This window comes from Musca vetustissima, unplaced genomic scaffold (genome assembly GCF_032173495.1).
Source record: "Musca vetustissima isolate MV318-11 ecotype Yass unplaced genomic scaffold, APGP_CSIRO_Mvet_v1 utg38941, whole genome shotgun sequence".
NCBI classification, from domain to species: domain Eukaryota; kingdom Metazoa; phylum Arthropoda; class Insecta; order Diptera; family Muscidae; genus Musca; species Musca vetustissima.
In genome coordinates this window covers 201,617-224,299 of record NW_026877969.1, presented here as the reverse complement: position 1 = coordinate 224,299, position 22,683 = coordinate 201,617, and the positions used below count along the sequence as shown (strand labels likewise).

Below are 22,683 nucleotides of genomic sequence, written 5' to 3'. Positions count from 1 at the left end.
TTATCGTTGCTTGATCAGGAGAAATCCAGGTGGCCTTGTGTATAATCTAATCTGGTACTGCTAACTACCATGTTTTTGCTGCCACGAAGTCAATCAATATGCTGTTTCTAGGCGCTCGTAAAATATGTCTTTGGTCTGCTCATCTTTGTCTTCGGTCGGAGCATGGGCGCAAATAATACTGATGTAGAAGCAATTCGCTAATCTACTGGAGTGAATCTGGAGACGAGGTATTTTATTCTCCTCGTTTCATGGCAACTATAATACAGTGCGTAATCGTCTGATTTATTTACGCCAGTACCTTTCCATCACATTTCCTGTAAGGCAATAATATCGGCTTTGTACTTCTTGAGTTCATCCGCCAAAGCGAAAACTGCACCTGTTCTGTACAAGGTGCGGACATTCCAAGTGCTGATTAGCAGATTGTGGTCCTTTATACGTTTGCGGGGTCGTCAAAATTAGGGGGTTTGAGTTTTGTTCTTATGCCTTCTTAGGGCGAAGGATCATTCATGTAAATGTTTTTTATTAATTTCTCTTTCGAGGGTTTGGTTTTCTTTTTCTCTACTTTTTCATAGTAGGAGGGGTTTTCCGAGTGTGGGCAACTAACACGACGCCTCAACCCATTTTTTAGAGTTCTTATGGGTGAACTCTCGGCACATATTAGCTCACTATTTCAACGAATATTTGATGCAGAAGTTATTACGTTATATGAATCTGTAATGCCGAACAATGATTCATATACTAACCGACGGTTATATACTTTTTCAATACCACCCTTTAAGTGGGCTTGTGGACTATAAATAATTGCCCCAACAGATAGCGAATATGTTATAAAAGCAATAACCTCAAAACCCTATTTTACTCACATTTCCAGCAGAAACCATTTCCCCCCATTGTTTCGTATACAAATAAAAACAACAATTTTATTTTGATTTTTTAAATTGATTTTTTCGTATTTTATTTTTCATTAAATTAGTATTTTGTTTGTGTGTGTTTGTTTTTTTTTTTTTTGTATAATAAAAAAATATAATAGTATTACTGATTCAATAGAAAAACAAAATCGATGCAAAAATAATAATAATAAATTATATAAATAATATTTTATAGAGAAAGAGAAAAATAGTTAGAATTCGATTAAATAGAAACGATAAGTATATACAACATATAAGTAGATTGAATTTTAAATAATTCGAACATACGCACGCGTTTTCTTTGTTTTTATAAATTAAATTAATTAATTGATTACTTTTTTATACACACCTAATATGACTTAAATACAAATGATTTTTCTTCTTTTTCAATATTTTTAATTTAAATACATCTAGATATTTTTTTTGTCAGCTACATACATACATATTTACAGAGTTCGTTTTTTTTGTTTTCGTTTTGATTGGTTTCATTTGTATCACTCAAAAATATATTTTTGTTTATTGTTTTTAATTAAATAGTTTTTTCAACAATTTACAATTTTATGGGATCTATTGTTTTGTTTTTAATTATTTTTTCATTGAATTTTAAATTAATTTACAATTTCTATGTGATTTCAAAACCGGGCTTGTTTTTTCTTATCAAGGATATGAACTCAACTCAAATCCAGTTTTTTTTTTGTTTTTGAATTTATTTTTTATCTATTTTTAATTTTTTTATAGAGAATATTAAGCGCATGCGCATTTTGATTTGTTTTCTGTTTTCGATTTTTCAGGTATTAAAAATTTCAATAGTTTGTTTTCGTTTTTCCTACTTATAGCCTAGTTTTGAATAGCAGGCAACCACCACTTAACAAACAATCAACCAGTTAACTAGAAGAAGAAGTTCATAAAGTTGCATTCCTGTTCGGACCTCCCCACCCTCTCATCAATGCCTCCATGACTTAGGTACTAGATAATTTTTAATGCCATACAAAGTCTTGCCATACCAATGGACACCATTTTGCATTTGAGCTGTGGTGTCGGTTTTGGAGGATGAGCTTGAGGGTAAATACGATTTCAACATTGACCATATTCTTACAGGGGCATAAGTCCAATGGGCCAAGGACTGGCTATTGACGACAGCATAACATGAGGCCGCCACAGAATTCACCACAATTGTACCTTCTTTTGTTAATGGGGCAATGAAGCCATGTTTCAATACCGCACGCAAATCGACAATACGTTGTGGCCTTAGGACCCCAGTGGAGTCGTGTACGAATACCTGATCTCCTTCCTGTACCCGATCAGCAAAGACATATTCTGTCACCGATTTTTCACGATTCCAAATCATAATCAAATGAGCCGGGGTCACAGTGAGAATGGCTCCTCCCTCTGTGGTCATTTGCACAAATTCTTGGGCCTCATCCATATTACGATCCATAAAGAGTATAATTTCACTATATATCGCTTCACCTTGTTCGTTGATGCTCAGCACACGATCGCCAATGCGTAAATCGGTCATGGCCTTACGTTCTCCGGTCGATGTTAGCACGGTACTGTCTTTGGTAAAACAACCACTGTCATGGGGTGTATGAGAGGAATCTGGAAATGGAAAGAGAGGGGGAAATTGTTGATTAGTAATTGAAATTAATAAAAAATAAGTTTTTGATTAAAATTTTTGGGAAGGTGTTATTAAATGAGTAAAAAGTCGCCCAAAAATTTGCTGCTGTGTAGAAATGATGCCACTTATATCTTGAAGACCCACAGACTGTATTTTTATGTAGTGAAGTCCTAAAAAATGAGTATCTATTAGGTCATCCAGGTGAAGAAGATCCTGTGACCATAAAAACCTTTCTATAGATATTTTTTATAACAAAAAACTTTTCATATGGCTCTGAGCTTCGAGGACCTTCTATAGTCCTCGTGGACTACTACAATGTTCGAATCGACTCCTTGTGAATGTTTTCCCATTCAAAAAAAATCTATTCTCAGTCTTTCCTTCATTCATTAATTTATTTTTTTTTTTAATTTTCTCCCAAAAAGGAATTTCGATTTCAAAGGCGGCAAAAAATTAGAGAAAAAAAACAAACAACAACACCAATATTATGACAAATTACCAAACCTCAAATATTACACAAAATATTGTGACACTTTACAATGACCCAAAGATATCACTTGACACTTGACTTAAAATATTGATCCTTTAAAAAAAGGATCTTTAAAACAATTGTGGATCTTTGATCCCACCGCCAATTGTGTCAATGTAATGCCCACTGAATGTGTGTGTGTGGTCTTTAAAATGACATTTGACCCTTTTTTGTTGAGTGTATTTGTGTGTGTGTGTTTTTTTTTTGTCCCGATTCTTATCACTGTCCTAGAGGTCGGGCGATCAGTTTTTTCTCTTCTCAAACTGACATTCATGGCTTATGGAATATCTAGATGGGTCAAAAAACTACCTCATTGGCCCAGAGTCTTCTGAATGACTACCATTTATGATCGCTTAACTGGTTTTTTGTTGGCTATGTTTTTGTAATATTTTATCATTTGCCATTTGGGGGCCAAATAAAATCGATAAAAATAATGGCTGGTTAATTTATGAGACAACTTTCAGCCTAAAATGCTTCCTAGGTATGTGGTTAACAGCTTTCCGATCGTCATGGATTTCACACCATGTGTCTTAAAAAAATTTCGTATTGAATTACCGTTACCAACACAATAGGAAAAAATTGTGGCCAACAAAAATTGTAATGGGAAAATGATAAGAAAAACTGGTATGTCTATCTTTTGTTGTCTGCCAGGAGGCGTTGTTAGTTTTGATTTAAAATGGGGGCAACAAAAAATGGTCTCAAAAATGGGTTTTAAAAAAAGGTTCTAATAACATTTTAAAAAATGGTGTAATAACATGGGTGGCCTGTTAAAAACAATTACTTAGATTCTCCGTTTTGGCCTATCAAGATCACATGTCAAAATTGTTTGAGAACATTTTTTTTGTTTTCAAAAATATTTTGATTTATAACAAGGATAAAGAAAACGCCCCTAGGAAACAAACAGAAAAAAAAAATTGCCAAAAAATGCGAAGCTGAGAAAATTGGACAAGGTATTACAATTGGCTTACGAGACCTTTTTCCATCTATGGTTGGTTTGACACAGGTAATCGAACCCACCTCATACATATGGATTACAATTGCAGCATAGGTTCCTTATTACGATAATCTGTTTTGTTTTGTGGCTCGAGTTCACAATGAAATCAAATGTGAGATGAAGAAAGAGAGAGAGAGAGCGAGATAAAGACCCTAATCTCTTGAGAAAACAAGATCAGTTTACAAAAAAAAAAAAAAAAAACGAAGCCGAATACCTCATCAAACAAATCCTTGCACACGGCAAGGAAACTGATATTGATATGCCATTTGTTAGAAGGAAGGCCTACACCCTATTCTCTAAGCTTGTTGAGTAAAATAAAAACAACAACAACAAAAGAAAAGAAAACCACACCATGAAAAGGATAAGGATATACAAGAAAAAATGGCAAAAGGGCAACTGTGAAAGGCTTTTTGACTCTAATAATAGGATTGCAATTTTTTTTTGGGAGAGAAAGAGAGGCGAAGGAAAAAGGTCGTTTTTGGAGAGTTCAGGAAAAGAAGGTCCTCCTTTTTGTCGGTGGACATTATTAATGCTAAATTAGATTAGCCATAATCCAACCCAAGCTGGGATTAATAGAGCAAGCGTGCCATACGGCAAGATTAATTTTTTGGTGGGTTGGTGAGATTTTTGGCTTAACAAAATCGTTTTTTTTTTTCGGTACAGACTTGACTTGTTTTGATGCCTTGCCTGGGAAGTTACAAGTCAAAGTTCCAGGAGAGCCCTAGGAGAAAAATTAAGGAGATATTTTAAAGGAAGTGAAATTATTTCCTATTCAGAAATATAATTAAGGACCCTGACGATTCCGAATTTTCAAAGGCAAAGACAATCTAATTAATTTAAAAAAATATTTTTCCATGGAGAACCAAAAATAGGTCTGTAGGGTATTGTGTATTAAAAAGGATTTTATATCTATAAAAGATCTTAGATTTTTACTAGAAGATCCGCAGAGGGTATTCATTTAGAAATATAATTGAGGACCTAGCGATTCTGACTTTTCAAAGACTAAATTTCTAGATAAGATTTTTTTCTATGGAGATCTACAGAAATGTGTTTCGCAGGGTCATATATATTAAAAAGGATTTAAAATGGAAAGGAAACAGAAGTTCGATAGGAGGTATTCTACCTCAAAAACTGACTTCTAAGTGACCATAAAACTTATTTTACATACCAAAAGACTAGTAAACGGCCTAATGAACTCCTGTCAAAGATATGTAAAATATATTCCGCCTGAAGGTATAATTTTTTTCATCTTCTGGCTATGAAGGAGTTATAAAAGGCCTTTTGACAATGGAGCACCCAATAGAGGTTTTCGAAATACAGGGTGATATGAGAGGGCCCTATAGGTACTTGTGATTGTTTTTTTTTTTTAATCTTCTGCCTTTTGCTCCCAAAAATAACTTTACAAAACATGTCTGCAAATGGTGTTTGTCGGTCTAGCTCTCAGTACTGGCTGGCTGGTTGGATGCTTAGTCGGTTGGCTGTCTGTCCATCCATTCTGTCTTTAGCAGCAGTTTTATACAAGTTGTATGAACAAGTTTTTTTTTTTGTACTTTTTTTGGGACGTCGTGTAGCAACAAACAAATCTCGGGGATCTCACGAACTTGGGTTGGAAATTTTTATTTTTTTCAATTCTCTTTTTTTTTGGTTAGTGCAATTGGTGGTTTATTGTTGCTGTTGTCTTTGGCATGTGATCAAGGAGAAGATCAGCATTGGTATAATATGGCTGTTGTTTTGTTGTTAAAACAGGCTTTAAAATTAATTTCCAATGGGTTAGTTGGATGCCTCTTCTTCATCGACTTCTGCTTTAAGCCAGTTTAAATTTACCACAAAACCAAAGAAGTCGCAGAAGAAGAAGAAGATGCTGTTTAATGGTAATAACGATGATGATGATGGCTGGTTGGTTGGTTGGCTGGCTTGTTTTTATATTTGTAGTCAATATATCTTTGTTGTTGCTATTCTTCTTTCCAAAAACAGGTATTTTTAAACACATTGTTAATGAAGCATGTTGGATAAAAATGGTTGTTGTTGGTTGTTTTTTTTTTTTCTCTTATTTTGGTTATCATGTATTTTTACCGGCCTATAGAAAACAAGAGGAAGACGATGCTCCAACAGTAACAAAGAGATGATGCCGATATTTAAGCTGGCATCTTTTTGTTGTTGTTAAAAAAAACATTCCGGTTTTTGTGGTTTTTTTGTTAACAACCAGAAACCTTAGGTTAACTTCTCAAGTCTTATGGAAAAAGTCATCAGGAGCCACATCGTGTATTACATGAATGCCTATGAAAGCGCATTTTTTTTTTTTTTTTTTTTTTTTTTTAAATATGCTACGAAGCTTAAGTGCCATGGCTGCTACTACAAACGGATGCTAGTGGATTCTGTTTTTCTTTTTAGGTTCTCAGCGTGTTCTTATTTTTATTTTGTTTCGTTTTTTTTTACTTCTTTGGAATTTGTGTCGTTCCTGTTCTTCTTCGTCGGGCCTGAGAAACTCTTTGGGTGTCGCTTAATTTGACAGGCACAAAGCAGAAACATGTCAAAGAAAAAAAATAACCACAACACAGCGGTGTGATATTTCTACGGTAATTTTTTCCCCGCTTTGTCTTAAGAAGAAAAGTGTTTAGCCACAAGACAAGAAACCATTCATCTGACAGACTGTCCAGTATTTTTTTCCAGTTCATTTCTAAACCGAATGCTAAGCATTTCTAATTGATTTGGATTTGCATGAATACACAAATCTAATTTACGCCTAAAGCCGTAGTTAAGGCCTGGTTCGGCCAGCTATTTAGTAGCTACTTGGAATCTGTGAATTCCGCAGAATCACATCTTGAGGTAATCGATGTTAAATTATGCAAAAAAAACGTCAAGGCTTGTTAGTGACAATTCCTTTGAAAAACATCGACCATAAGGCAACATTTCGAAACATCACCGCCATTTATCAGCAATTACAAGGTAATAAAAAGAAAATTGGTGTGACTTTTTTACACTCGATTATTAACACTTTCCGGACTAAAGGATTTGAATTTTTTAAATTGAAAATTAAAGTTTGTAATTTGTTGTGAAACTTACCAGATTTAACGGAGCAGTGAATGTGAGCCCTGGTCTCATAGTAGACCCAATCGAAACCCGCCTCCACAGCCAAACGGGCCAGCATGCCATATTTACTGCGATCCCGATCGGAGGTTGTGATATCCACAGCTCGACCCTCATAATGCAGGGAATTGGTATAGGGTAACTGTTCCTCCACCCAACTTTCGGTGACACGTAGACGAATACCGGGCCATTGGTTCATCACGGAAATGGCTAAGGTGTTTAACTTTTCTTTGCAGCGCTAAAAATTAAAAATAAATACAAAAATTATTAAAAAAATACAAAAAATAATAAATTAAATAGAATAAACAACAAAAGACTTAAGACACCAACTTAAAAAATAATATTGTATAAATCAAAAGACTTAAGACACAAACGTAAATAATAATATATATATATATTTTAAATTTAAATATTAAAAATGTTTTAGATGTAAAATCAATCACTCTGTTCCAACAAAAGACCTAAGCAACAAACAGTAAACAAATAAATAAAACCCCTTTGAATCTGATGCGCCCATCAGAAAATTTTGAAAATCATTTAAACAAATTCTTCTCGCGACCCTTTTCTAATGGCCAAGGTAATGTTCAGAGGTGTTCTTCTTTCTTTATTTAGGGTGTTTGTAAGAATGCATTTAAAAACCAATATTTACACAATGGCGTAAGACCAAAAAAAAGTACGCTTGGACATTGGTTAAACGGTTTGGGATTTCTCAAGAAAATCACGAAACACAGAAAAAGGTTTACATTTATTTAAACAAGATGATGATGAAGGAGGAAATCAATTAAAAAAAAAAAAAAACAAATACTATCCCTTTCTAAACGAATGAATAAATATTGGAATTTAACGAAAAAATATTTCTCTTTTAATACAATGCCGACATTTGTTAAAAAAAATCAGAGAAATTGATAAAAATTCCTTTAGCAGAAGTAATCCATTCTTATCCTTTTTCCTTTGGCCCTGTAAATTACAAAACTAGTGAACATTTCCTAAGAAAAAATATAATTCAAACTTCTCTTTAACCAATTTTTTCAACCACAAAAATCAATTATTAACGGCCTTGTCCATGTCCATTAGGAATCCTTTAAAAGGGCAAAGAATTCCAGAATTTGTGTGCAAACAATTTTCCCATTATTTGTAACAAACACACAAATAAAATGCTAAGCGTAAAAATCAATTTGCCATAGCTAACCATACACAACCACACACAAATTTTTTTTTGTAAAATAGCACATATTTTTAGTGTTTCATGTGGTTTTCAATCTCTCCACTATGTTGTGGTATTTTGACCATATTTATAACAAAGAAAATTTGTCACACAGTCATTAGGACTGTTTTTTTGCTTTCATGGGTTGTGCTATTTGTTGTGAAATAGTTAATTTTGATAGGCGTAAAGAAGCCGGTTTATTGTGGCTTTAAAAAAGCAAAGAAAAATCGATTTGAAATATTTTGAAGTGTTTGTTTCTTAAGTCTTTTGTTTTGGGAGATTTTTTTTTTAATTTTATTTTTCTAAAATATTTATAGGTTTTATTTTTGTAATATTTATTTGAAATAAAAAATCATTTGGCATCACTTATATTTATTTTATTTTGCTTTTTTCTTCATTACATATTTTTGTTGCTATAACATATGGAGAGAAAGTAATAAAACCGTTTGACATGTCTTTTATAGAGAGTTAAGCTCTCTTCTCCTTTTATTATCTAGTTAGTCTTATAAGAACTGTTTGCATTGAACGTAACAATGTTGAACATGCCCCTGCTCTCATACACTTAATGGCGAGAACCAAGAGAAATAGAGGAGAAAAAATCAATCACACTATCACAGAGTCAGTATAACGGAGCTTTGTTGATACTGTTGCTCTGCTATGTTGTTGTTGGTGTTCATGCATGATTGTTATTGTGATGTGAGCAACAATAACAAAATCATGATTACTAACATGAAAGAAAAACAAAGCTCTCTTCTTCTGCCTTTATATTTTCACTGTAATCATGACATGTTGTGAGAGAAATCAACAGAGTGTTAGAGCGGAAATAAGCCCAATCACACTATCACAGGGTAATTACAACAGGGTTTAACTTTCTCGTTGCCCTGTTGCTAATAGTTCACTGTTGAGTTGTTGTTCTGCTTGTTTCTGCGTGATTGTTATTGTGATGTGACCATCAATAGCACAATCATGATTACTAACATGAAAAACAAAACTCTCTGCTGTTTCTTTTACATTTTTACTGTAATAATGTGTCTCTCCCAGAGATGCTTGACAAAGGACCATATCTGTTCTCCTCAAAAAACCAATTATAAATTTAATGGTTTGCCATATCCCAGCAAAAGTAACAATGTAAGCAATTATGGTCATCATCATCATTATAAATCCTATGGTCTATTCCATCTATTTCTAAAAATAGCAAACTACTTCTGCTCTCCCGATGTTTGTGTATTCCGTAAGGCACATCACCATTACATTAGGCATGTTGTTTAATTTAATATCATTAAAATACTTACTAAAGTTAGTATCATGCGGTAATACAGGAAATCTCAGGTACTTATGCTCGTGCCTACTAACATGAATGACGTTGGCCACACACATAGTAGTTTGGTGGCTCCGTATTACTTACAGAATAATATTAAAAACGAAACGAAACGAAGGACTTACAGGAGATTGGCGATTGATACAAGTGGATGGGTGTGCATGTGTGTGTGTGATAGAGGGGTGTTAAAAAACACAAAACAAAGACAGGGTACCAATGATCAGTTGTTTTCAAAAATGGAAAGGGGAGTGTGCAGAGAAAGGGAGAGTAGTAGTTGCATGGGGAGGAAGAGAGAGAGCTCAGCACCACCAGTTTTTAAGTGATTTCTCTGTGAGTCATAAACTCAAGGGAGTTAACACATTGTGATGACACATTAAGAGCTTAGCACAAAAATACTTCATTACTAGCTCTTAAGTGTGGTTGCTAGTTGCCTTTAAAGGAAAGGAAGAGTTTAGAAGTAACTTAAAGGGCTCACGATTAACCTGATTTTTTCTTTTATTTTTTCAATTTTGTTCATATGGAACTTAATATTTAAATAAAAAGGGTTCCTTGATTTCTTCCGTTTTCATAAGTTTTCGCTTCCGTTGTTAAATTGTTGAACCAAAAAAGGAAAGGGATCTAATTACTCCATTAATTGACTATGTGACAATATTACAATTTTTTTCTTTTGGGGTTGTATGAAAAAGCTGAGATTTATTTTGTTTTTGTTCCTTAACTGCAGGTGTTTACATTCTGTTTGTAATTTGAGCTCATTTTATGAGTTCAGTTTTTTAGTATTTTATTTTTGTGGTGATTTTTTTGTTGTTGTTGCAGCAATTCTATGGCCACTAAATCACTTTTAATGTGGGGCTTTTGTGGCCTGCATTTTATTACAATACCAACGGACAATAAATAATTTATTTTGTTTTTAATATGAAATAAAACTTCTTCAGTTTCGCTTGGGGGTCAAGAGCAGGAAAATAAAAAAATAGAAGAAGAAATTGAAAAAAAAATATTTAGATTTTAATCAAAGTTTCAATTTCTTCTAATGAGTTTTTTTTGAAAATATTTTTTTAGCTGCTTCCTCATCGTTTATTTATAAACAAAAATCTAGCTTTATTAATTCTCTTCCAATACAAATTGTTTATTATTCGAATGAGATCAATATTTTGTTTCTTCCTCTTCTTTTTATTTATTGAATTTCAATTATAAGGCAAGAAAAAATAAACAAAGCTTCTGAAAGGAAAATTTGTAAATTCAAACAAATGAAATTGTGATATAAACAATTAATTAACGGGGCGCAATAAAATTGAAAAATAAGACAAATGAATCATTCTAATACAAAATATTGATTTGGTAACAGAAAATATTTTTGTTGTTGGAAATTTGAATTTTTTGCAACTATAAAAAATATTTATTTTGACATTTATTGCCACTTCTTCTGGCTTCTTGCTGTATTCTTGATAAATATTAATTATAAACACATAAGAGATGAAAACAAATAAACAAAGGAAGCCATAAAAAATATTTATCATAACATCAACATCTAAAAAACCGGGCCAGATTTTGTTTCCCACAAAATCAGGCTTAACGCCATCACCAGCATTCCCTCCACAGGGCATCTTCTTTTGTTTTTTGTGATTGATATAAACTGACAGCAGAAATGTCAAAATTGTTATACATTAACAAATTAAAATTGACGGCATCGCATTAGAAAGCTTATTTTAAGACAGATTATTGTACTACCCCCTATCCTACCCCTACTTCGGTAAGCCTTCTTTGGTATGAAATTTGGTGTCATATTTTTGAATTTTTTGGGATGTTCTGATTTCGATGTTTATTGTTTTAATTTCGAAATATTTCTAAAATGATTTTGGAATATACATACATATATTTTCGAAAAGGAAAGAGAGTTTTGGGAGGGGGAAAAGAGGCCCTCAATGAAATATAAGATATCATAATGAGAGGCCATAGAGATTGTTAAGATTCTAATAGAATATAATCCTTCACAATAAGGACCTCATATACTATCAAAATTTTAATCTTATTCAAAATTTAAAATTCAAATCATTTTGGCAAGGATATTTTCTTTCCTAAACTAAAGGAAAAATACTAATCACAGGACTTCGAACACGTCCAGATTCTATAGAATAAAATCCTACACAATAATATGATTTTTACAGTTTCTTAAGTGTTCTCAAATGCTAACAATTTCTTAAACATATTGAATTTTCCAGAAAATCAGAACCCTTTTTATAATTTTGATTAGGATATTTGTTCCTTCTGAAAAAAGGACAATGCTCTTCAATAACTCCCTACTGTAAAATGACCCTGAATATCATAATCAAATTGCCATACCAAATTGCCACAATTTTTCCTATGTCATTCAAACTGAGCAGGAATATCCTTACACAGGACATCATTGCCAATGTCATTGACATTATGTGAACTGTTATGCGCTGGACATTCGAGGTCGTTACAGTAAATAAATGTGTGTGTTTTGCTGTTTTGTTCTACTTGTTGCTACTTTGCCATTTCATTGTGTCGTGTGACTTTTATCCTTGACCAAAAAGGACATGCTACCAGACTGGTAGTTATGTTTACGAACATAGAGATTATAAAGACCATACAACCTTGATGTTAAATGTGTGTCCTTTTGACAATTGTCCTCGTTTTTGGAGTTATGAGTTTTGAGATTGACAAACTGTTTGACACCATTAATGGTTACCTTTTTTTGGAGTTGTATCCTTGATATTTCAACTACCGTTAAGTAAGCAAAAATGTCAAACAGACACGCGTCCTTTACAGGACACAATTTATTTGGAGGTCAAAAATATAAATATTTTGAAAATTATTTTATTTATTCAAAAATTTATCCACGTGAGTTGGACGCATGTATTTTGTGCCTTCCGATTTTTTTCTCAAAGTCCTTGGGGACCCATGTATTCACACGTTATATAAGGGTCCTCTTAAGAGTATTTGGAAGCCAAAACATATGCTTGTTTTTTTAATCCTTTCAATTTAGGAGGATATTTTTTTTGAAACTTCAGAATTTTTCCCGAACTTTTTTCCGAAATAAAGACCAATATATCCATGAGGATTAAATTTTGGCATTTCAAATTTTAATGGTCTTAGACACCTGATCCTCCCGCCCGTAAGAAATAAATGTATTTTTTTATTTTAAATACCCCCTAAGCTGACCAGAACTTCCTTCCCTATTTTTCATATTGTAAATAATCTATAGCCTCTTTAATATTAATACATACATACACACATATAAAAATTACTATTTACTAATAATTTTTTATTATTACCCCATAAAGTTTAATGCCCCTCAATGGAAGAATAAATAAATAAAATAGAGCAGCAGCAGGCCTCTCAGACATACAGCCAATATACTGAAGCTTTAGATTGTATATATACTTATATACATACATATATACACACTTCCACTTAATATATTATTTAATAGCCTTATCTAAAGTTAAATCGATTAAGTTCAAGTATTCCGAAGCTATCACGCTCTCCACAAGATAAGATAACTGAGGTCATTTTAAAAGAAGAATTTACAACAAAAATAAAAAGAATTAAAAAAAAAATCTTGCAACTTACCCTTGTCATAACATGATCGGCTCCGGTGCCCTCCTCATCCTTAAAGATGATATCACGATTATTATTAAATTCCAATTTTTTAAATTTCGGTGAATCGATTTTAATGGCACCCTCACTGACGCCCGAAGCGCCCAATGTTTGTTCCGACATATTTGGTACATGCTGTTTGAACACCAATGGTGTTAGTTTTCGTTTGCGTCGAGGGCCGCCAATACCCCGGCCGGGACCACAACCGGCGGCCGTTGTAAAGAGGCTGGCCACCAGCAACAGCATACAAATGCGACGCAGAGTAAAAGGTGATGATGCAGATGACGAAGACGACGAACTTAATCCACAATTAGAACTGCCGGGTAGCCATTGGAATTTGCTATTAAATTCCATGCTGCTGGTATTGGCACTGCTAGGCTGGGCTGTTGTTGTTGTATTGGGGGTTTGGCAAGAGGACGACGACGACAGGTGGTTTTGATTATTGGCACAAATGTGACATTTATCACAGGACATATCGGTGGTACCTTCAATACAGGGTACACGTTGTTCAAATTCCATTTTATTTGCTTTTAGATTTTTTTTTAATTTCAAAACTTTTTAAATTTTTTAAACACTTTTTCATACAACGGTTTCTTAATGGATATATTTTAGCTTCTTTTTATTTTCAAAATTTATAATCCATTATTTTTTTCACTTTTATGCAATTTTCATTTTCTTTTCTTTATGAATATTTTTTTGCTATTGCATTTCCTTTCAAATATTTTTTTTTTCTTTGCAAAATTATTTTCGTTTAATTTTTCATAACTTCTTCTTTAGTTCTTCTATTATTATTTTCTGTCACAACAAAATAGACAAATCGCTCGCAGAAAACACGGCCGTTCACGACTGCGACTCCTGACTACCGTTGCGTTTGCTTACTGATTGACAAATGACACTAGGGTATGAGGGTGCTTTCAAGAACCCCGTTGGTGTACGACGCACAACACAGCACAACACACCAGAAATCAGTTTTGCCTTATTTGCCGTCCGTGTGTGTTTATCCTACTGCCGGTGTGTTTTGGCTGGCTCTATTGTTTTCTACCACTACCAATGGCTGGCTGGTTGGCTGCTGTTGCCTCTATTACTGTTATCTTCGATATTTGGGCTTCGAACATGTAAATACATACCAACACACACCCATACATTCATCGCATTACTAGTTTGCCTGCCTCTGTTCCTTGTTGTGTGTGTGTGTATGAGAATGAACACCTTGCACACACAATTGCAAATCTCTGCCTTTTCTCGAGTGAATCCCCACAAAATATTCACTCAATCACATTCATTCACATTCGACCGACCGACCATTCAGTTGTTTTGCTTTACCGATCAATTGAGCTCTCATTGGATAAACCCAGTGTACATTTTGTTACTCAAGAGTTGAATGAGCATTTGCTCATTTACTCTTTGTTTTTAAGTAGCAATGAATATTCTTAAGGAGAAGATTATGGTTCGTTTGTTTGTTGTTGTTATTAGACAGAGATCACAAATCCGAAAGATGCTGAGTGTTTGGTACCTAACTCAATCATGAAATTACGCTACAACAAGTTGTTTGGCACTGTTTTTTGTTGTTGCAATGAAAACCGTTATATTCGTGGCGTTTAGGGTAATAAATTTAATAGTTTGCTAATAAGATTTTTGCTTGGAATGACGTCAATATAGATACTGATGGAATTTTATTAACCCTACCAATTTTTTAAAGAAATTCCAACTATGGACATTTTAATAAACCAATATTTGTATTTAAATGTTTGTGTTGTAAATAAGTCAAACTTTGACTGCTATAAATCTGAAGATACTCGTCTATAAAATACATTAACAAAATCTGGATTAAACCTGTTTCTCTGAAGCCCAACAGAGTCTCCAATGTATTAAAAAAAACATAGATGGATATCAGAAATTTTAAACATTTTGGCATTGACATAGGTCAATGGCAGAAAAAAATAGGTCCGAAAGAAGTATCTTTGTATAACATTGGCGCCCAACGTGGGGTCACTTTCAGTTTATGTAACAAAATGGATGAATAATATTTCTCTGAAGATGAAGTCAAATATGAAAAGAATCAGTATGTTTGCATAAGATTCAATGGCGCCCAATGTGGGGTCATTTCAGTTCTGTCCAAAAATAAAAAAACGATTATATATTAAATATCAGCATATATAAGTTAAAAGATTTAAATCCATAATAATCCTCAGTAACGACTTAGGGATCCTCGACTTTAAATTTGCATGCCTTTCAATGGACTGTTTGACGATTGAAAAGATATAATTTTACAAAACTTTGCTGTTTTTTGTGATTAAAGATAAGTCCTCACTCGAACATCGGAATCCAAAAATTTCGTATGAAGTAGAATTATCGACTTAGCACGAACATTAACCAAATTGCGTATATTTGATGTTTTCTTTTTTGAAAAATCGATTATTTTTTATCACAAATTAAGTTCAATAACAAGGAAGATCTTCACTTATTAGATTTATCCTAGATCATACGATAGCTATTAGATGATAGTTTTAAAGTTATTGTGCCCGCTTCTGTTTCGAGAAAAACGAAATGAAATGAAATGAAATTTTATAGGGACATTCTTGAATTAGTGTAGGGTGTCCCGTAAAACGGGAGACACAACACAACAAAATAAATTGGCAAACCCTAAATCGAATGATACAGTAGTGACCATAATAAATCGTGAACCTGAAATAAGTATTTTTAACCGTGTACATTCGGATTTTGATCAAATATATAATATTGATACTTTTCGTAGGATGTACCAAAGGAGAAGGAAGACGGGTCCCACCTTCGGACTTGATCTAGGCTTGATAAAGATAAAATGTTGTTCAATTCGCTTCAAATCGGGCATTCCATTCACCTAATATTGGATTTATAAATATTGAAAATGTTGACCATTTGTGTGGGAGGTTCCAGAAGTAGTCGACCAATGTGTCCCATCTTCGGACTTGATCTAGGCATGGTAAAGATAAAAGGTTGTGCAATTTGGTTCAAATCGGGCATTCCATTCACCTAATATTAGATTTATAAATATTGAAAATGTTGCCCATTTGTGTGGGAGGTTCCAGATGCAGTCGACCAATGGGTCCCATCTTCGGACTTGATCTAGACTTGGTAAAGATAATATGTTGTGCAAAGTTTGGTTCAAATCGGACATTCCAGTCGCCTGATATTGGATTTATAAATATTGAAAATTTCGACCATATATGGGGGATGTGCCAGAAGGAGAGGATCAATGGGTCCCGTCGTCCTACTTGATTTAGGCTTGGTAAAGATAATAGGTTGTACAAAGTTTAGTTAAAATCGGACAGTCCGTTTGCATGTTATTATTAAATTAATTTTTAGCAAAATTTTGACCATTTTGTGGGGGAGGTACCAGAAGGTGTGGACCAATTTTGACCATTTTGTGGGGGAGGTACCAGAAGGAGTGGACCAATGGGTCCCATCTTCAAACATGATCCGGGCTTGATAAGGTTGTGCAAAGTTTGGTGCAAATCGGAAATACCATTCGCCTGATATTAGATTCATAAATATTAAAAATGTTGACGCTTTGTGGGGAAGGTACCAGAAGGTAAAAATAATATATGGTGCAAAGTTTTGTACAAATAGTTCATGATATCATAAAATTAATTTTCAGCAAAATGTTGACCATTTTTGTGGGACGTACCAAAAGAAGTGGACCGATATTCGCCATCTTCGAACTTAAACATAGTTAGGATGAAATATTACTATGTGCAAAGTTTGAATCGGTTACTCCCTTCGAGAGTTATCGTGCGCACCCGCCGGCCAGACAGACGGATGGATGGATGGACATTCGTAAATAAACTTCAAATGGTCTAAAACGGATTTGGTCCAAAGAAAGATGAGGTCTAAAACCAATATTTCGATTAGCACATTTTTGACGTAGCAAAGTGTATATATCCTCATAAGGCTAAAGGCAAGATTAAAATTAACATAGCATGGTGATGATAAAATTGGAAGATATTAGTCTCACCTTCAAAAAATTGGCTCTAATTTGGTATTTTGTGTTCGCATTGTGTAGCCCGTATTCTTACCAATATTTATTTATCAATTTTTCAACATTTGGGGTAATCCCCATATAACCGTACCAATCAAATTTTCTTTTTTGGTGTTTTCAAGTGGATTGTGAATTTCTTTAATAAAACATTACCACATTAGGTCGATCACGCCTCATTGTAGGTTTTTAGCAGCGGACCTCCTGCCTAAGTAACTACATATTTTATAAGTGCAAACGAAGAATCATAACTCTTCCCTTCTTCGTTTTCGGGGGAAATAATCATCCTATGATTTCCAACAAGTCCGTATCTGAGAAGTTCCACGATATGTCTGAAGTGGACTTGACTTGATCCGATTTTCTCTGAATTTGAAGTTATAAAAGATCGGTTATTGAACATGCAAGAATCTAATCTGGATTTTAGATTACCAAACCAATATGATATTTTTACCAGCTTTGCATTTATATTTATTTGTACATTAATTCAGCTTTTTGGTTCCCGCAATACCACACAAAAGATGGAGATCTACTTTGCCAGACTAATTATTTTTCATATTTTTCTCTACTTGATGTGATGTTTTTTTATTTCTTGCACGCTGCATATAATCGTATAATCCAGAAAAAGGGCTTACATTCAGAATTTTTATATAAATCCTAATGGCGCCCAACGTGGGTCAATATAATTTAAAAAAAAAAAACAAAATGTTGTATTTTAAGGGATTTGGCAGAAATTTAATACAGTAAATTAACAATTGATACACGTTATGCTTTAATTTCACACAACACACTATCGTGCAGGTTAAAAATAACAAGTTAGACCCATTGTTATTTTTGAGAATATATGTACTTAGAATAACTTTCTGAGTCGATAAATGCCTGTCTGTATGTATGTATCAATATATAATATTATTGTAAATATTTATAGTAATTGTCACAATTATGATATGAATGAAACTAACTTTGGCCAACATTTTAGGGACAGAAACGTAAGATATTGAAGGTCAGGGAATTTTTATAGATGAGCTGAACGATAGAACTGAAACTCAGATTTTTATTGGACCAATGATATTTTTCCCAAATATGCTTAGCAAAATGCTGAATCCAGAGAACCTAAATTTTACAATTAAATTAAATCTGTTAAAAACTATAGTAGAACTTTTAAAAGTATGTTAGTCGTCTAAAGCATTTTATTTGTAGGGGAGACTGGGGCACCTTCGGCATCGGGGCACCTTCGGCAATCGCGTTTTCGATATGAAGCTCTCACCGTACATCACTAGTTTCGATACATAGGTATCGAATATCGAAATAAATAACTGACACAAAGTTTGAAATTTCTAGCTAATAAGCTTATTTAGATACATGGGTTTTTGTATTTTTATAGATGTTTCTGTAATATTTCAATTCCATTTCGTAAGTATTTCGTGTATAAAACTTTTTAAATTTTTAAGACAATATTATTAGAAAGTGGTTAACTACGATGTGTATTATTATAAAAATATTTAAAAATATAATGTTTTTACTAAACTGATCGAAAAAAATGAAAAAAACTATAAAAAGTACATTCGGGGTACATTCGGCATTTTAAAGTGGGGCACATTCGGCCATATACAGATTGTGCAATATTATTTCCTTAAAATGTTTTTGAGTTTGTCTTTAAAACTAATCCTTTAATATGGTCTGAAATTGCATATATAAGATCAAACGTGCTTGTATTGACGAAAATGCGATAGAAAACCCCTATTTCTGATGGTGTGTGCGACCTTGAGATGTAAACGTCCGCCGCTAGAAAATAAAGTCCTATAATTCAAACATTGTCTGGCGTATTAAAACCAAATAGAGCCTTTAGAGGATCAGAATTTCAACCAGACTGATAGCGATGACAATTACCCGGCTATGACTATGGTGCCGAATGTGCCCCATCAAATGCCGAAGCTACCCCGGGTTGGGGCACATTCGGCGAATTTGACTTTTTTTACAAAACTGTAAAATTTTTTAACTAATACTATTTTTTACATATTTTTGGTACTATTTTTTATAATAAAGTGTCCGAGGACAATAATCAGCCATAAAGTAGTTATATATGTTGAGTAAGTACTGAGATATAGAGCTCTAAAAAAAAAGTGCCGAAGGTGCCCCAGTCTCCCCTACATATGTTACAATATGATTTCAAATAAATTCAAATATCCATATTGTGTAAACAGGTTTCCCATAATGCCCTCAGCATTACAACTCAAACTCTTAAAGTGAAATTATTTTTCATTCATGCCTCGTTTTGTATTTTGGGGGGCTTCCGTTTCCACTTAATTAATAGCTTAGGGATAACATACCTATTCACATAACTACATACGTATTTTTTACTCTTGGTTTATAAGTACCCACAAAGCTAATACATTACTCCACATTCTCAATTATGAGAAACAGAGCTCTCCAAATTTTACATTGTATTTTTCCAAAGAAACATCTGATATTCTGCCGAGGAAATAAATTACGATTCAAAAAGAAACACTTTTAGTTACACCAGTTTTGTATATAAAAATTATCATTAATTGAAAATCCCGAAATCTTAACACTAATACATTCTCACATTTTAAAGGGCACCTCATCACTACACACATAAATACACACATTGTTAAGTTGACTCAGTTCAGTTCAACATTAAACGCCATTGCCACACAATGGGAACATGGTGTTTGCGTGAGGCAGGGGCGGAGCTGTCTAAGGCAGATTAACAACAACAACAACAGTAATAAACACACAACAACAACACTCATACAAGTGAACTCCAACACACAAGGCAGACATTATTATTGATCAAGTCAAAGAACGGCAATCAGCATCCCAATGATGATGATCATCATCATTAACTTCTGATGAAATTGTGTTGCCTGTGAAATGTTTGTTTGTATGTATGTATGTACGTACTTGTACATATGGATCGACCATAACGGCCTGTTTGTCTGTCTGGCTATGTGTTCAAATGTATGTTCGACAGTCCGTCTGTCCATCTGTCGGTATCATCAAGAAACAAACCACATACACACTTTCATGAAACGAGAAATTTGTTTTGGTCAAATATATTAACAATAAAAAAAACACATAAAACCGGAAATTTTTATTTAATTTTATAAGGCGATTTTCATTAACCCTTTTCGAACCAGATATAAAAAATAAACAAATTTGTAGTCGTTTGTAGGCAAATCAGATAGTTTTTAATTTTATTTAAAAAATATTGTAAACAGTTAGATGTATTGCCTTAGGTCCAGATTAAAAATAACTTAAAATATACAGAACAAAAATTAACTAAAAAATTCGTTAAGTTCTTCTGTTTCGAACTATTTATGCCCTGACAAACAAAATACCTAAAATCGAACATATCATCCTGAACAAAACGAAATAACAAACTATAGGCATATAATAGTAATAGTAGGTCTACCGTTATATAGGGGGAACTTCTAATCGGGGATCGATATTGATTAATTTTCAAGATTTATATGTGTGATATAGCAAGACGGTGGCCAACACAGCTCATTTGCAATACACACATCCCAGAAGTACCAGTACCAATGTCTATGCAAGATTGAACTCACTATAGATATGACAATATTTAAGATGATAGTATTGTAAATATAATATATTTGGGGCCACGTGTTGGTACTCTGCAATATTCGGTATTTTTGGTAAAAATTTCAATCGATTTAGTGTAGCATATCTTCCTACAAAAAATTATTAGTATTTTTAGGGTAGCCCTTACATAATGGTACCTCCCTAATTTTCGTTTTTATGGACCTTTTGCACGTTTTTCAACCAAAATTCCTGTAATTTTATATCGTGGATTCCCGTTCGGTAGAAAATCTTACTATCACAAATTATGATAGTGAGATTTGTTGCAAAATTACATATTCATGCTTCAGCCTTCGCATACTGGTGTTTTTATGCCCTTCACCACACTGTGGTACTTTCTGTGTCTATTTATGCATGTCCGTCCGTCTGTCTGTATATCCATGTTAAATTGTAAACAAAGTACAGGTCGCATTTATAATCCGAATTGAATGAAATTTGGCACAGCTCATCTATTTGACCCGAGGGCGGACCCTATTGAAATTGAAAAAATCGGTTTAGATTTACATATAGCTCCGATCCGTCCGATTGTAAATGGTGTATAAAAGTCCCTATATATTAGGATTTGAACGAAATTTAGCATAGCGCACTAAAGTAAGTCTTGAATGTTGTGTGTTAAGTTTCGAGAAAATTAGTTATGAATTAGATATATCAAAATCCCTATATATCTCTCGATTTGCACGAAATTTGACACAGCGTACTGAAATAGGTCTAGAACGATGTGTGCTAAGATTCGTGAAAATCAGTTCAGATTTGGATATAACTCTCATATATATTTTCGTCCGACTTTAGGTAAATGGTGCACCAAAGTCCCTATATATCATTCGATTTGTCCGAAATTTGGCATAGCGTAATGAATTGAGACTTTAATGATGAGTGGTAAGTTTCGGGAAAATCGGTTCATATATTTTCGCTCGATTTTATGTAAATGGTGCACCAGAGTCCCTATATATCTCTCGATTTGCACGAAATTTGGCACAGAATACTGAATTGATTCTAGAAAGATGTGTGCTAAGTTTCGTGAAAATCGGTTCAGATTTAGATATATATATATATATATATATATGATTATTGCAGCTCAAGTTATAACTTTTCATTCAAATTAAATTTCTTCCCAGCAATTCGTAACATCCAATAGCAACCATATGATCGGGCCATATTTCATCAGCACGTTTTTTTTTCTTATATTCTTCTCAAAAGTCAGCAGGGTAACATATATTTTTCATCTGTACCAAAATGGGTTAAATGTGAATTTGATGTTGAAAATTATTGCGGTTAATTGAAAATATAGATCGCTACCACCCACACAAAATGGCTAACGGAGCTTCGGCAAATATTTCCACTATACCATTACAATGTTCAAAAATAAATCTGATATTAATTTAAGGGGACCCCCCCCCTCTCAATCTCAAGAACTCTTGAAGATATAGCCGATTTATTGTGTCAGCATCAAGTGACGGCTAAAGGGCTTCTCAAAATTTAAACCCGTTTTTCTCTGTTGCGAATGGCGGGCACGATAACTCAAAAACTAATAACCCAATCGATTCCAAATTTTTACACGTTTCTCTTTGAGTGTATAGCTATCGTATGAACTAGAATAAAGCCAATCGGTGAAGATCTTCCTATTTTTTAACTTGGTTTTTGGTCAAAAATCGGCGATTTTCCAAAAATATTTTTTCAAAGGTCCGCCATTTTGTTAATTTTAGAGCGAAGTCAATAATCCTAGTTCATACGAGAGCCAGACATGTACTCTTTCTAACACCGTTGGAATTTTCGG

The 22,683-nt window shown here is 33.6% G+C and overlaps 1 protein-coding gene across 1 annotated transcript; it reads right to left on the bottom strand.

Annotated features, from left to right (window-relative positions):
• Positions 1 to 1,851: 1,851 nt before the first annotated feature.
• On the bottom strand, positions 1,852 to 13,792 carry LOC133322728 (protein hedgehog-like). The gene is made up of 3 exons (XM_061531689.1): positions 13,247 to 13,792; positions 7,110 to 7,371; positions 1,852 to 2,507 (listed from the first exon to the last, which is right to left on the bottom strand). The coding sequence occupies exons 1-3, from the start codon at positions 13,790 to 13,792 to the stop codon at positions 1,852 to 1,854; spliced, it is 1,464 nt and encodes a 487-aa protein (XP_061387673.1).
• Positions 13,793 to 22,683: the final 8,891 nt, after the last annotated feature.